Source organism: Capricornis sumatraensis, chromosome 16, assembly GCF_032405125.1.
Source record: "Capricornis sumatraensis isolate serow.1 chromosome 16, serow.2, whole genome shotgun sequence".
Classification (NCBI taxonomy): Eukaryota; Metazoa; Chordata; class Mammalia; order Artiodactyla; family Bovidae; genus Capricornis; species Capricornis sumatraensis.
In genome coordinates this window covers 8,769,888-8,785,777 of record NC_091084.1, presented here as the reverse complement: position 1 = coordinate 8,785,777, position 15,890 = coordinate 8,769,888, and the positions used below count along the sequence as shown (strand labels likewise).

The following is a 15,890-nucleotide window of genomic DNA, read 5'->3' as shown; positions in this document are numbered from 1 at the left end:
AGATTAGAGGTTTGAAACTAAGAAATTAACCCACGCGGAGTAATTATTAACGGTTAAAGCCAGCAAGTAAGTACTGGCGCTTTCTGCCGCAGACCCCTAGTTTCCTCCTCCGCCGGCTCCGCGGACTCCTTGATCGCGGTAGAGCCGTGGCCCCGCCCCGCTGTGGCCCCGCCACGCCCCCTCAGCGTCACCTCCCCCCTCCCCAGGCTGCTGCGTTGCCTTGGAAACGGCCCCAACTCCTCGCAGTGAGGACCAAGATGGCGTCCGGGGAGCCAGGCGATTTGGGCGTCTACAGCTTCAGATTCCTGCCTCAGAAAACCTTCCAGTCTCTGAGCACCCCGCAGACTACCAGCCGGCTCCGCCAGTGGTGAGAGGCCGAGGGGCTCTTCTCTATGCCCCTTGGCCTTCTCTGTTGTGGAGGCACGGATCGGGCGTCGAGGCGGCCCCGTCCTGAGTGAAACCCGGAGGCAGCGTTACCCTCAAGAAGGGCGGGCTCCGTGGGTGGGACGGATGAACGTGCTGCCCAGAGGGTACCAGCCCGAGTTGACCGTCCTTCTCTTCTCTGCCCCAGGTCTATGCTGGGTAGAATCGAGGCGCAGGCGTTCGGGTTTGACCAGACGTTTCAGACTTATCGCAAGGATGATTTCGTTATGGTTGGTATGGAAGTTGGAGCGTTCCTTGAACCACTGCTGATGTTACATTTTTTTTTTTCTACTTTGGCATAGATTCTGGTGAACACGGTATTATTCTGTGACGACGTTTTCTTGAAGTTTGAGGATAATAAAATGGTTCAATCGATTGTTTCACAGGAACTTTTATGTTTTCCATCACCATAAATTAGCTCTTCAGTATGCCGCCATAAAGAACTTTTAGATTTTGGAAAGATAATCTCTCCCTGGAAAATCGGTCTCTTTTTTAGTAGGCACATCTCATTTTTAAATCTTATCCAGCTTTATCACCAGCTTTATTTACTAGGCTTAGCTTCAAATTACTTTTGGTAGTTTCCCGAAATTAAATCTACCCTGTGAGAAGAGGCTCTATTAGCAGTTCCGTATGAAGAATTCCAGAAAAAGTTTTAAGCAGTGACTAAGTTATTGAAATAAATCTTTAGCTGGTAGAGGTGGCTGCTTTGAAAGGGGGAAAAACATTTCAAAGTACAGATTCTGGTGTGTTCACTGTATTTCATTCACGTTATTTAAAATCCTAGGGGTTTTTTAGTCCTCAGTTAAATGGAAAAATACTTTTATTGTTTGTGATATTATCTTTGCAGTTCATGGCCTCAGGCATTGACTGTAGTGTCTAGTTGGCATAGTTTATTCACTCATTCAAAAACACTTCCTCAGGGGCTGCCCTGTGCTGGAAATTTTGTCAGGTAGTGGGGATGCCAGAAGGAAGAAGACAGGAGCCTGGCTTTCAAGGATCTTACCGACTCCTAGCAAGACTGCCAATAAATTTAAAAAATCAGATCATCTCATATAGAGTGATAGTGCAGTGAACAAAATATTAATCTAATTAACCAAAATATTTACTGTGAGGGTGTATTAATTTTCAAGGGATGCTGTAGGGAAGTACCACAAACTGGGTGGCTTAAAACAAGAGAAATGTGTTATCTTACAGTTTTGGAGGATGGAGATCCAAAATCATGTGGTTAACAGGGTTATGCTCTCCCTGAAATCTGTAGAGAGGATTCCTTCCTCACCTTTTTCCTACCTTCTCATGGTTGCCAGCAATCCTTGGCATTCTTTGGCTTGCAGCTGCAAAAGGTGAATCTCTACTCCTGTCAAAGCCCCTTAGCTCTCCTTCCTTGTCTCCCTCCTAGCTGTGTCGCTTCTCCTTTTATTAGAACACCAGCCATATTGAATTAAGGCCCCACCTTATTCCAGTATAATTTCACTTTAACTAATTGTATCCACAACAACCCTGATTCCAACTAGGGTCACTTTCCAAAGTCCCAAGGACATGAATTTTGGACAGGGGGCTGAGGAAATACTGTTTAAAATGAGGGTAGATTATTTAAAGTCTATTTCCCTTTACCTCAGATTGTTATAATGTTAATATGCTACTGATTATAATATTAATGACATTTCTCATTCAACTAGATTTTTATAGTTTTTAATGTATCTAATTTATGCCAGGACTGGCTCTCAAATGAATTTTTTTTTAAGATCATCAGGATTTTATTAACTGAATTTTACAGTGCTGTAAAAATTTTAATATAAGTTATTTATTCAACAAATATTTGTCAAATACTTACTGTATCCCTGCTGGGAGGTGTTAAAAAGACAAAAAGAGACTTGATCCCAGCTTGTAAGTCATGTGTATAGGTGTGGACGCTAGAAGTGTAGAAAATTCTCTACAAGACAAAATAATTGCTATATTGGAGCTGCTATATAAGGTGCCCTAGGCACAAGGAAGAAGATCACTCAATGGAGGGGCATTGGTATCAGAAAAATTTCATAGACAGAGTGTAGAATTAATTTGGTTTGTTCAGTACACACAGAGATCTTCAACAGAATCAATATTAATCCGTAAAGCACAATAAATTTCTGTAATAGGCAGTTTTTTCAAACTAATTTTCAATATCTTTCATCTTTATCCTTTTTTCTTGTGAGTAGGCAGTATTCTCATATTTTAATATAAAGAAGTGTATTCATACAATCCTTAATTTTACTCATGCAACTAATTTGGAGGAGATAAAGCATTGTGGCTGAGAGAATGGCCTCCAGAAGGGGATTTACCCTGAAGCTACTGAATCTTCAGGACCCCTCACCAGCTCAAGCTCCTCACTCACAGAATCCCCTTCCAAGGAACTCTGAGCTACTCCAGCAGCATACTCACATGCTCATGTTTTTGGAATTTTTCAAAATTAAATGTTTTGTATTCTTAGTGAAGTTCACTCAGTCGTGACTGACTCTTTGCAACCCCATGGACCCATGGAATTCTCCAGGCCAGAACACTGGAGTGGGTAGTCTTTCCCTTCTCCAGGGGATCTTGCCCACCCAGGGATCAAAACTAGATCTCCCGCATTGCAGGCAGATTCTTTACTAGCTGAGCCCCAAGGGAAGACCTTGTATATTCTTAGAACCCCTAAAATTGTACATGCTTAAGACACTACAGAACCTGGATCCTCCCTTCATTTGACCTCTAGATAGCTGTCTGTCCAACTCTGCTGCTTACTGGCTGTATGACGTTGGGCAAGTTATTTAAAGTTCTTCAACCTTTACTTTCCTACAAAATTATCACAATGCTTAACACTTAAGTACTTTCTGAAAATGAAAATAATGCTGAATATATTTTGAGATTATTATGAAGATTGAGTGAAATATAAAAATATTTAGCAAAATGCCCGGCTTATAATGTGCTGTTATTGTTACTAACATTTGTATACTACTTTGCAAAATGTTTTCCCAAAGCAGTAATGACTCCTGTGTGCCAGATTTAGCTTTCAGCACTTTTTATCCATTTACCACTAATCTTTACAACAATCTGGTAGATTTGGTGTTTTGGCCTCCACTTTAGGCAATGGCACCCCACTCCAGTACTCTTGCCTGGAAAATCCCATGGACAGAGGAGCCTGGTGGGCTGCAATCCATAGGGTCTCTAAGAGTCAGACACGACTGAGCAACTTCAGTCTCACTTTTCACTTTTGTGCGTTGGAGAAGGAAATGGCAACCCACTCCAGAGTTCTTGCCTGGAGAATCCCAGGGACGGGGGAGCCTGGTGGGCTGCCATCTATGGGGTCGCACAGAGTTGGACACGACTGAAGTGACTTAGCAGCAGCAGCAGCAGCTTACAGCTAAGGAAACTGAAGCTCAGAATGGCTAAATAATTTGTGCAAGCTTGCCCAGCAAATAGCAAAACCTAGACCTTTTGGCTCCAACTTCCATGTCATTTTTACTACAAAACCCGTAACTGAGCAAAGAGTGCTGCTTAAAGTAGGATTCCAGATTTTGAATTTTCGCTTAAAATTTAGAAACAGATTTCAAAAGTTTGTAAGGTAGTAAGTGGATGGAAAGAAGGAAATATTCATCCAGAAAATATTTCTTTAGTTTCTTAGTCTGTACAGATGAGCAGGACATAGTTAAAGAGGAAAACAGACCAAAAAGTGCATTGTAGAATGAGAAGCTGTATAATATAAAATGCACAAGGTACTGCGGTGGCACAAAAGAGAAAGTGGTCATTTTTGACTGAGGTGGTTAAAGGAAAGGGTTAAAAAGGTTAAAATTAACCTTAAAAAAGGTCAAAAAAGTGCCCTTCCAAAAGACAGGGCACTTGAACTCTGGCCTGAAAGATGAATAGGAGTTTGTCAGGTAGGCAGAGTGGGGTATTGTTAAACAGGTGGTTGGGACAGTACTTTTTAAGACTTCCTGTGCCATGCAAAGGAATTTGGTCTTTATGTAGCTGAAGAGTTGCTGAAAGGTTTTCAGCAAAACAGTATAATTTAAAGTAATGAGATCACCTGGCAGAAGTATAGGGGGTGGATTGTTAGAACTGAGTCTGGAAACAGACTAAATTGGAAACATCTTCCAGACCGTATATGGTGGTGCCCTGAATTAAGACAGAAGCACTGAGATTGCCTGGAGAGATCTTTATGAGACAGGTAGTACTCAAGGACTGATGAGATAACTGACAGGCAAAGGAGGAAATGTAGGATGATCGAGTTTTTTATTTGGTTGACTAGAGTGGAAGATTTAAATGTATAGAAAATGGAAAAGAATAAATAACGAAAATGATTTCAGTTTCAGGCATGCTAAATTTGAGGTGCATCCAAGTGGCAGTATCCTAGATAGTTGAATATAAGATCTCACTTTGAGTCTCAAGAGACCTCTGTGCTTAGATATAATGCTGGCATTCTCACCATGGATTAGAGATACTGACAGGAACCCTCCAAATTCACTGCAAGGGAGCTCCTCAGTTTACAGAGCTTCCTGAAGGTCTGCACATAGCTTCTGCTTATATCTCATGGCCAGACTCTGCATATATCTCAGGATCACTTGCCACAAAGATTGCTAGGAAGCATAGATGTTTAGCTGAGCATATTACTGTTTAAAATAAAATTGAGATTCCTTAAGGAAAGAGAGATATGATATTGGATCAGAAATCAGCAGTCTGCCAGATACATGATTGAGTCAGACATCTACTTATATTTCAAATGTGTGGCATCTAACAAACATACATTTAAACTGTTGTTATGTAAAATTTCTAAAACATTTAGAAATATGTTTCTACTCTCACATTTTTAGTCCAACTCTCACATCCATACATGACTACTGGAAAAACCATAGCTTTGACTAGATGGACCTTTGTTGGCAAAGTAACGTCTTTGCTTTCTAATATGCTGTCTTCTGCTTCTGTTAGGTTGGTCATAACTTTTCTTCCAAGAACCAAGCGTCTTTTAATTTCATAGCTGTAGTCACCATCTGCAGTGATTTTGGATCCCCCCAGAAATAAAGTCTGTCACTGTTTCCACTGTTTCCCCATCTATTTGCCATGAAGTGATGGGACCAGATGCCATGATCTTAGTTTTCTCATGATGTACTCTGCATATAAGTTAAATAAGAAGGGTGACAATATACAGCCTTGATTTACTCCTTTCCTGATTTGAAACCAGTTTGTTGTTCCATGTCCAGTTCTAACTGTTGCTTCCTGACCTGCATATAGGTTTCTCAAGAGGCAGGTCAGGTGGTCTGGTATTCTCATCTCTTGAAGGATTTTCCACAGTTTGCTGTGATCCACACAGTCAAAGGCTTTGGCATAGTCAATAAAGCAGAAATAGATGTTTTTCTGGAACTCACTTGCTTTTTCAGTGATCCAACAGATGTTGGCAATTTGATCCCTGGTTCCTCTGCCTTTTCTAAAACCAGCTTGAACATCTGGAAGTTCACGGTTCACATACTGTTAAAGCCTGACTTGGAGAATTTTGAGCATTACTTTCCTACTGTGTGAGATGAGTGCAATTGTGCAGTAGTTTGAGCATTCTTTGGCATTGCCTTGTTTGGGATTGGAATGAAAACTGACCTTTTCCAGTCCTGTGGCCACTGCTGAGTTTCCCAAATTTGCTGGCATATTGAGTATAGCACTTTCACAGCATCATCTTTTAGGATTTGAAACAGCTCAACTAGAATTCCATCACATCCACTAGCTTTGTTTGTAGCAATGCTTCCTATCACCCACTTGACTTTGCATTCCAGGATGTCTGGCTCTAGGTGAGTGATCATACCTTCATGATTATCTGGGTCATGAAGACCTTTTTTGTATAGTTCTTCTGTGTATTCTTGCCACCTTAATATCTTCTGCTTCTGTTAGGTCCATATCACTTCTGTCCTTTATTGAGCCCATCTTTGCATGAAATGTTCCCTTGGTTTCTCTAATTTTCTTGAAGAGATCTCTAGTCTTTCCCATTCTATTGTTTTCCTCTATTTCCTTGCATTGATCACTGAGGAAGGCTTTCTTATCTCTCCTTGCTATTCTTTGGAACTCTGCATTCAAATGTGTATATCTTTCCTTTTCTCCTTCCCTTTCGCTTCTTTTCAATTCACAGCTATTTGTAAGGCTTCCTCAGACAACCATTTTGCCTTTTTGCATTTCCTTTTTCTTGGGGATGGTCTTGATCCCTTCCTCCTGTACAATGTCACAAACCTCTGTCGTAGTTCTTCAGGCACTCTGTCTATCAGATCTAATCCGTTGAATCTATTTGTTACTTCCACTGTATAATCATAAGGGATTTGATTTAGGTCATAGCTGAATGGTCTAGCGGTTTTCCCTACTGTTTTCAATTTAAGTCTGAATTTGGCAATAAGGAGTTCATGATCTGAGCCACAGTCAACTCCTGGTCTTGTTTTTGCTGACTGTATAGAGCTTCTCCATGTTTGGCTGCAAAGAATATAATCAGTCTGATTTAGGTATTGACCATCTGGTGATGTCCATGTGTAGAGTCTTCTCTTGTGTTGTTGGAAGAGGGTGTTTGCTATGACCAGTACATTCTTTTGGCAAACTCTATTAGCCTTTACCCTGCTTCATTCTTCACTCCAAGGCCAGATTTGCCTGTTACTCCACATAAGTCTTGACATCCTACTTTTGCAATCCAGTCCCCTAAATGCAAAGGACATCTTTGGGTGTTAGTTAGGTCTTGTAAGTCTTGTAGGTGTTAGAAGGTCTTGTAGGTCTTCATAGAACCATTCAACTTCAGCTTCTTCAGCATTACTGGTTGAGGCATAGATTTGGATTACTGTGATATTGAGTGGTTTGCCTGGGAAACGAACAGAGATCATTCTGTCATTTTTGAGATTGCATCCAAGTACTGCATTTCGGGCTCTTTTGTTGACTATGACGGCTACTCCATTTCTTCTAAGGGCTTCTTGCCCACAGTAGTAGATATAATGGTCATCTGAGTTAAACTTGCCCATTCCAGTCCGTTTTAGTTCACTGATTCCGAAATTGTCGATGTTCTCTCTTGCCATCTCCTGTTTAACCACTTCCCATTTGCCTTGATTCATGGATCTAACCTTGCAGGTTCCTGTGCGATATTGCTCTTTACAGCATCAAACTTTACCTCTGTCACCAGTCATATCCACAACTGGGTGTTATTTTTGCTTTGGCTCTATCTCTTCATTCTTTCTGGAGTTATTTCTCCATTCTTCTCCAGTAGCATATTGGGCACCTACCGACCTGGGCAGTTTATCTTTCAGTGTCCTATTTTTTTGCCTTTCTTACTGTTCCTGGTTCATTGCCTTTTCATACATGTTCATACTGTTTATATCAGTATCTTTGTTATCACTCCTATTTGGGAATAAAAAATTCCAAAACATGTCAGCTTTCTTAAAGCTATCCGAGATTCAGAGAATCACTTCTAATGCCTCACTGGAAATTCTATAACAAACCCAACATAACATTTGTACACATTAAGGCAGGCTGTTCTTGTGTTTTTTAAGAAAATTCATTCTTCAGGTGTATAATTATGATTTCAATAACAACTATTGCTTTATTTGAGGGGCCTTTTGTTATTGCTGTTGTTCAGCTGCTCAGTCGTGTCCAACTCTGTGGACCCCATGGACTGCAGCACGCCAGGCTTTCCTGTCCATCACCAACTCCTGGAGCTTACTCAAACTCATGTTCATCGAGTTGGTGATACCATCCAACCATCTTGTCCTCTGTTGTTCCCCTTCTCCTCCTGCATTTATATCAGTATCTTTGTTATCCCTGGGCCTTTTATGAAGACTTATTTCCATTGGCTCCAGGCCAATTCACTGCAGGCCACTTAACCTACTTCCATTCATAGTGACATTTAAAATGTAAGTGGATTCCCCCCAGGTATAATTACTAAATCTGAATTAAATTTCCCCTTTTGCTGATTCTTTCAGAAGACTTCTAAAAAGCATTCAAAACCAGTGTTAATTGGGGTTGATTCTAGCATACATGTCTTTTTAAAATGTGTGTTATATGAATTAAAATAGTTGCACAAACACTCCTTATTTGACTTCTTAAATTTATAAAGTAACTTCCTTTTTTCTGAGTAAGATTTTTTTTTGTAGTTAGACGTATATGATACCTGTAAGGTGTTTGTCTTTAATTTCCACCATTTGAATGTAAACACCATGGGACCAGGGACTTTGTCTTGCTTGGCATAATGTAGACATTATGCATTGAGTACTTGTTGAATGTTGCACTAATCTTCACTCACATATCTGGTTCTCTCCACTGTTGCCTCTCATTAAATGACATTCATTCTGCCTGATTTTTCATGCAAAAATTTGGGGAGTCATCTTTGAGTCCTCCTTCTCCCATTGTCCCTTTCTTCTAAATATTCATGGACTCCATCCACTTCTCTCCCTCCCCACTTGCTATCATTTTGACATGTGAACATCAGACCTTCTTGGATTACAGCAGTACCGTCTCTCTTAACCAGTCTTTTTACAGCCCCTCACTTCATTCTCCATACCACAGAAGGAATGAACTTTTAAAAATATGACTCTAATCACATCTTTCCTTTGTTTAAATCTCTTCAGTGTCTTCCAACTGCCCTTAGCTCAAAATACTGATCAGTCTAGAGCAGTGTGACATTAAGATACAAATTTTTGACTTTTGACCTCCAAAGTTCACTTTAACTCCCCAACGTCATTAGACCCGTTGGCCCATCGACTCTGGTCACACTGAACCTTGTTACTTCTTTTTTTTTTGGCAACACTGCGCGGCTAATGACTGGACTGCCAGGAAAGTCTCATGAACCTCATTACTTTTCTTCAATGGGATGTCCCCTCCATTCTCACCTTAAAGATTTTAAACTCGCCATTTTCTCCACCTTAAAAAGATAGTCTTTCCAGTGTCACACTGAAACCAGCTCAGGACAGCTCAACTGCTAAATGTTCAGGAATCTTTGCTGGCTGTTAAACTGTTGGCAATTTGAAATCCACCCTGGAAATCATCAAATGCTACAAATCAGGGCTTTTTGGGGAGGAAGGTGTTTCAGTTATTAAGCATTTACTAGTATATCTTTTTTCCAGCTGACTCCTACTCAGCTTTTAGATCTGAACCTAAATGTACTTCTGCATTAACCTTTCATCCCACAGCTGTTAGAGTAGGTCTGCCTACTATATACTTCAATATTAGCACCCTGTATTTTTTCATTACATTCATGGTACGTTAATATCTTAACATTTCTCCTTTCAGTCTGTTGATTCTATGAGGGCGGGACTATGTCCATTTGATTTTGGGAATTAGGATACTTTCAGTTGAGTGTTAGGAGCAGGAGCCAGATGTAGAAAAATAACTGGAAGACAGAGAAGTGAAACAAGATAGACTCCTCTTTCAAGAAACCATTTAAGAAAATAGAGCAATAGCTTAAAGGAAGTGTCGCAATTATAGAAATGTTTATTGAAACAATCTGAACAGCAAAGAACAATTCAGAGTCAACAATCTAATACCCCAATCTAATCCAACCCTCTCAACCCCTCTCTTCCCACAAGCCTACAACTATCACTTCTTAGGTGACTATTGGCAACGGTTTGGTATATATTCTTCCATACTTTTCTTTATGTTTGTGTAAAGATTTTTGTTTTTTTCATATATATTACTCTTAAACTACTCTTTTTACTCAAAATACTTAACAGCTTTCCTTCAAAGTCAAAACAGTAAACTGAGTAACTGCTATATGCCAGGCCCCGGCAATATAACAGTGAATAAGAAACACAAGCTTCTGAAGCTTACATTCTATTCTATTACTTTCTTCTCAATAACTGCATGCCATCTAGTGTAGATGTACTGTATCCAGCCATTTTATTTTATTATTACTCAGCCATTTTATTCAATCATTCTACTGATGGGCATTGAAATTTTGGGGCATTGAAATTTTCAGGTATTAACACTACAGACAATACTATTAAAAAATTCCATGTACATAAATTTTACCTACTGATGGTTTCATTTTTGTATAACATACCCAAAAGTTGAATTTGTTGGATCATAAGTTACATGTTTTTAATGTTAAAGATAATATCTTTATAAAAGTTATAAAGATTCAGACTTCTACTAGCAGTATGTAAGAGTGCATATTTTCTGGTACTCCTACCAAAAGTTACTAGTCTTTTTAAATCTTGCCAATATAGTGGGTAAAAATGATATCTTCTGGCTTTTATTTTTATTTTTCTCACTGCTCTTGAAGTTGAGCATCTTTTCATAAGTTTGTTGGCTATTTGTATTTTTTTACATGGCTTTTTGTTATCTTTTGGCTGTGTTTAAATTGGGTTGTCAGTTTTTCTTATCATAAATGTTGGGCTTTTTTAAGCCAGTAGGAATATCAACCTCCCTCTCTTTTAAATCATATTTACCAATCTGTTGTTTTTCTTTTATTGCTCATCCTGGGCATCATTATTTTCTGACTGCCCAATATTTTTTGAACATACATGTGATTTGGAGTGATTTTCAACCTTCATTTTTTAGGAAGTCCAAAGCAGAATCCAAAACACTTGCTTTTTTTTTAGGTATAATTGTCATGGGCTTCCCAGGTGGCTCAGTGGTAAAGAATCCACCTCCCAAGGCAGGAGATTCAAGAGACATGCATTCGATCCCTGGGTCAGGAAGATCCCCTGGAGAAGGAAATAGCAACATGCTCCAGTATTCTTTCCTGGAAAAGTCCGTGAACAGAGGAGCCTGGAGGGCTACAGTCCATGGGGTCACAAAAAGTCAGACACAACTGAGTGGCTGATAGTGCATAACTGACATATGATACTAGTTTCAGGTATAATATAATGATTCACATACTGCAAAATGGTTACCATAGTAAGGCCAATTATCTTTTGTCACCATGCAAAATTACATTTCTTTTTTCTTGTGATGAGAACTTTTAAGATTTATTCACTTAGCAACTTTCAAATATGTGATACATTAATTATAGTCACTGTGCTATTCATTACATACCCTATAACTAACTTATCTTACAACTGGAAATTTGTGCCTGTTGACCTCCTTCACCCATTTCATCTCCCTCGCAACCCTTCTCTGTGGCAACAACCAATGTGTTCTCTGTATCTGTTGGTTTGGTTTGTACTCACTCACGCAGTTGTGTCAGACTCTTTGTGCCCCTTTGGTCTGTAGCCCACCAGGCTCCTCTGTCCATGGATATTCTAGGCAAGAATACTTGAGTGGGTTGCCATTTCCTCCTCTAGGGTATCTTCCTGACCCAGGGATCGAACCCCTGTCTCCTATGTCTCCCGCATTGCAGGCTGATTCTTTACTAATGAGCTATCTGAGAAGCTCACTTGCTTGGTTTGGTTTGTTCATTTATTCTGTTTTTTAGATTCCATATATAAGTGAAACCATAGAGTATTTGTCTTTCTCTGTCTGACTTATTACACTAATTTACTGTAATACCTTCAGGGTCCTTCCGTGTTGTCACAAATGGCAAGATTTCAATCTTTTTATGACTGATATTCCATCATATATATATATATATATATATATATATATATATATATATATATATATAAAACACAGCTGCTTTATCCATTCATCCATAAATGGACATGTAAGTTATTTAGGTTGTTTCCATATCTTGACTGTTGGTAAATAATGCTCCAGTGAACACAGGGTGCATAAAGCTTTTTGAATTAGAGCTTTCATATTCTTTGAATAAATAGTCAGAGGTGCAGTTGCTGGGTAACATGTTAATTCTACTTCTTGTGTTTTGAGAAACCTCCATACTGTTCTCCATAATGGCTGCATCAATTCATATCCCCACCAGCAGTGCGTGAGGATTACCTTTTCTTCACATCTTTGCTAATGCTAGTTATTTCTTGTCTTACTGTTGATAGCACTTCCAATAGATGTGAAGTGATACCTCATTGTGGGTTGATTTACATTTCCCTGATGATTAGTGTTGGTCATCTTTTCATGTCTTGTTTGGAAAAATGTCTGTTCAGACTCTATGCCCATTTTTTAAATCATATTTTTAGTTTGTTATTGAGTTATGAGTTTTAGTTATTTGAACTGTGTTCCTTATATAGTTTGGATTAACCCCTAATCAGGTGTATGACTTGCAAATATCTTCTCCCTTTCAGTGGGTTGCCTTTTCATTTTGTTGACGGTTTACTTCATTTTGTAATACTTGCCTCTTTTTGCACTCAGAGTGCAAATCTAGGATCTAGTGTTACTAGTCAGACTCATCAGTACAAAACCATTTTTTCGAAAGGGAGCAACTGAGGGAGGTGGGAGTGGGGTTCAGGATGGGAAACACATGTACACCCATGGCGGATTCATGTCAATGTATGGCAAAACCACTACAATATTGTAAAGTAATTAGCCTCCAATTAAAATAAATAAATTTACTAAAAAAAAGTGAGCAACTTAAGGAAAGATTCTGTACACAGAACCCTAAGGGTTGGTGGCCAAGGCATCTAGCTTTCAGGCAGGGCACTCCTGGCACAGCAGTGGCCTTGGTGAGGAAGGGATCATGATAGCATTTTTTAGTGCTTAGCGAGGCTATAGCAAGGGAGACTGTTTCCTCATCAGGGCTGCTCTGCATATGATTCTCTATTATTCCCAGTGCCTTAGCCTGATTCTCTATATCTCCTGAAAATTATGTGGACTGCCTGAGATACTTTTAATAACTTTCTCTTCAGATCTTTTTGCCCAGAGTCAGCTGCTAGTGCCTAAAAATAAAACTCATGGCTACTTTTCCTTCTTTCGCTATACAGAAAGTTTTCATTTTTAAAAAGCAAAATCTGTCACTTTTCTGTGTCCCCCTTGGATAGAATTAAATTGACAATTACATTTAGATTTAGATTTAGTTAGTTTCTCAGTCAAGTCTAACTCTTTGTGACCACATGAACTGTATGGCTTGCCAGGCTCCTCTGTCCATGGAATTCTCCAGGCAAGAATATTGGAATAGGTAGCCATTCCTTTCTCCTGACACCAGGATCAAACCCTAGTGTCCTGCATTGCAGGCAGATTTTTTATTGTCTGAGCCACCAGGGAAGCCAATGGCTACCCACTCCAGTATTCTTGTCGGGAGAATTCCATGGACAGACAAGCCTGGCAGGATACAGAGGAGCCTGGCAGGCTACAGCCTATGGGTCACAAAGAGTTGGACATGACTAAGCAACTTTCACTTTCACTTTACTGTTTAGATTTGAGAGGTAGGGAGAGTGGGAGTAATGATTACTAAGTTAATTGAGAGAACGAGGTTAAAAGAAAACAAAATTTCCAAACATTATTTAACTTCCTACTTTTCACTATAAATCATAACTTTCTATTTATTATATTAAGTTCCAAAGGTAGCTACTTGGACATTATTGTTAATACTGTTCTAAAGTGAAGGTAAGAAAACTTCATTTCTTTATGACACATTAATTACTCAGACATTTTACTAATTAAAGATTTCCCTTCCCCAATTTAAATAAGATTCTACTATAGTTATTTTAAAGTTAATTCTTATTATTGTGGACAATAATGTAACTAACTTTGTTCCCCTCAAATTTGTATTTTAGGCCTTTTTCAAAGATCCAAATGTCATTCCCAATTTGAAATTACTTTCAGAATCTTCTGGAGAGTGGCTTACATTAGGTAAACAGAATTTATTTTCATCTCTTCATATTACTATTTTACTATTATAACAAAATTTCACTTGAGGAATTTTCGTTAATAAAGTACAGATTATGAATAGTGACTCATGTTTGATAACATCAAGGTCAAAGTAATTGTCTGTGCCAGGCCTGCCATATATCTTCCCCCCAAGGGTCCACTATAGATATCCTGGCTTAGCACATAAGGGCAATTTTTCTCTCTTTACATTCATTTGGAAAGTATTTATTGTGCACCATCCATGGACTCTGACAGATGCAGGGAATGAGGAATAAGAGAAATCAGAATAAGAGAAAACCTGTACTCAAGGAACTCACTGATATGTTTGAAAATATGTGCAGTAATCTATCGCTGGTATATCCCATAGCAATGGGAGCAAAAGGAGGGGAGTGGTCAATTCCACCCAAGGGAAGAGGGTCAGGTAAGAGTCCACTAACATGAGGGTGCTTGGGTGAAATCTTATTTGGGGCAGCCCATGGCTGCAACCAAAGAGAAGAAGGACTGAGAAGGCAATTCAGAGATCGTGAGGGCCACCCCTCAGTTTCAGTGACACACCCACCTCAGAGGAAGAAACACGGGGCCACCCCCCATGCAGTAGGTCTGGCAGGCAGAGCATTGGACGAGAGAGGATTACTCTTGAGGCTTCAAGTCTAATGAAATTTGCCTTGTCAAGTTTTAGACTGGCTTGGGACCATCACCTCTTTCTTTCCTATTTCTCCCTTTTGGACTACAAATGTCTGTCCTATGCCTGTCCCACCATTGTATTCTGGAAGCCTGTAATGTCTCATTTCACAGGTTCATAGCTGGAGAGGAATTTTGCCTCAGGACAAATTATACCTCGAGTCTTACCCATATCCGATTTAGATGGCACTTTGGACTTTAAACTTTTTGGTTGATGCCAGAATGAATTGAGACTTTTGAGGTTGTCAGGATAAAATAAATTTGGGAGGGGGACAAGGGCAGAAGCCTATGGACTGAATTGTGTCCCTTCAAACTTCATATGTTGAGGTCCTCCTAACCCACTGTGACCTCATTACTTTTTCCAAAGGCTCCATCTCAAAGTACCATCACTTTGGGGGACAGGGTTTTAACATTATGAGTTTTGGATGGACACAATTCAGTCCATAGCAAATGCTATTTCTGTGTCTCAGACTAAGTGGTTTGAATTTAATTACGTTCTCTCACCATCCCTACCCTCCTGCCACTCCCCACATCAGAACCAGGGTAGGTTTATTAAAGTGGCAAGTTGCCCAGTGTCAGTCCCTCATCCTGTGGCCACCGACTCATGTTCAAAGATTGTCTGGTTTTATACTGCTGTTCTTTGGTTTTCCAATATTGCTCAGACCTACTTTATCACTTTCCAGGATCTTCTTTTCACTTTAATCCCCCAGAGAATTTTGCCCCTGAAACAAAAGAAGCTTTTCTTAGCAGCAAAGCTTTTGAAATAACTGAGGCAAACACAGTTTTCTTTTACCATCTGAGCCACCAGGGAAGCCTTGTGTCCATGGGGTCACAAAGAGTCAGACACAGCTGAGTGACTCACACACAAGTTCTTGGCTCCAGACAGTCTTCTTGCCTCCACAGTAGCCCAGCTCAGGATCAGAACGAGAGCAATAGTTCCTAGCCAGGACTCTGGGTGGACAAGAGAGAGGAATTGCAAATAATCACCAATATTACTCTTCTCAAGCTCAAACTGCTTCTCAGATCAGAGATCCAGCAAAGATATTGGGGAGAGGACATACCACGTCTAAGTCTGCAGTCTTCCTAGAACTTTGAACAAGGAGAGCCCCATCCCTTTATATCTAAGTGAGTGCGTG

General features: G+C 39.7%; 1 protein-coding gene across 3 annotated transcripts in view; it reads left to right on the top strand.

Moving 5' to 3' along the window:
• Positions 1–257: 257 nt before the first annotated feature.
• Positions 258–15,890, top strand: part of CFAP300 (cilia and flagella associated protein 300) — a 28,139-nt gene continuing 12,506 nt past the window's right edge. For all 3 annotated transcript variants that reach the window (XM_068989333.1, XM_068989332.1, XM_068989334.1), the window contains exons 1-3: positions 258–367; positions 572–653; positions 13,980–14,055. In XM_068989333.1, the coding sequence (XP_068845434.1) occupies positions 258–367; positions 572–653; positions 13,980–14,055 (268 nt within the window). The remainder of the gene's footprint in view (positions 368–571; positions 654–13,979; positions 14,056–15,890) is intronic.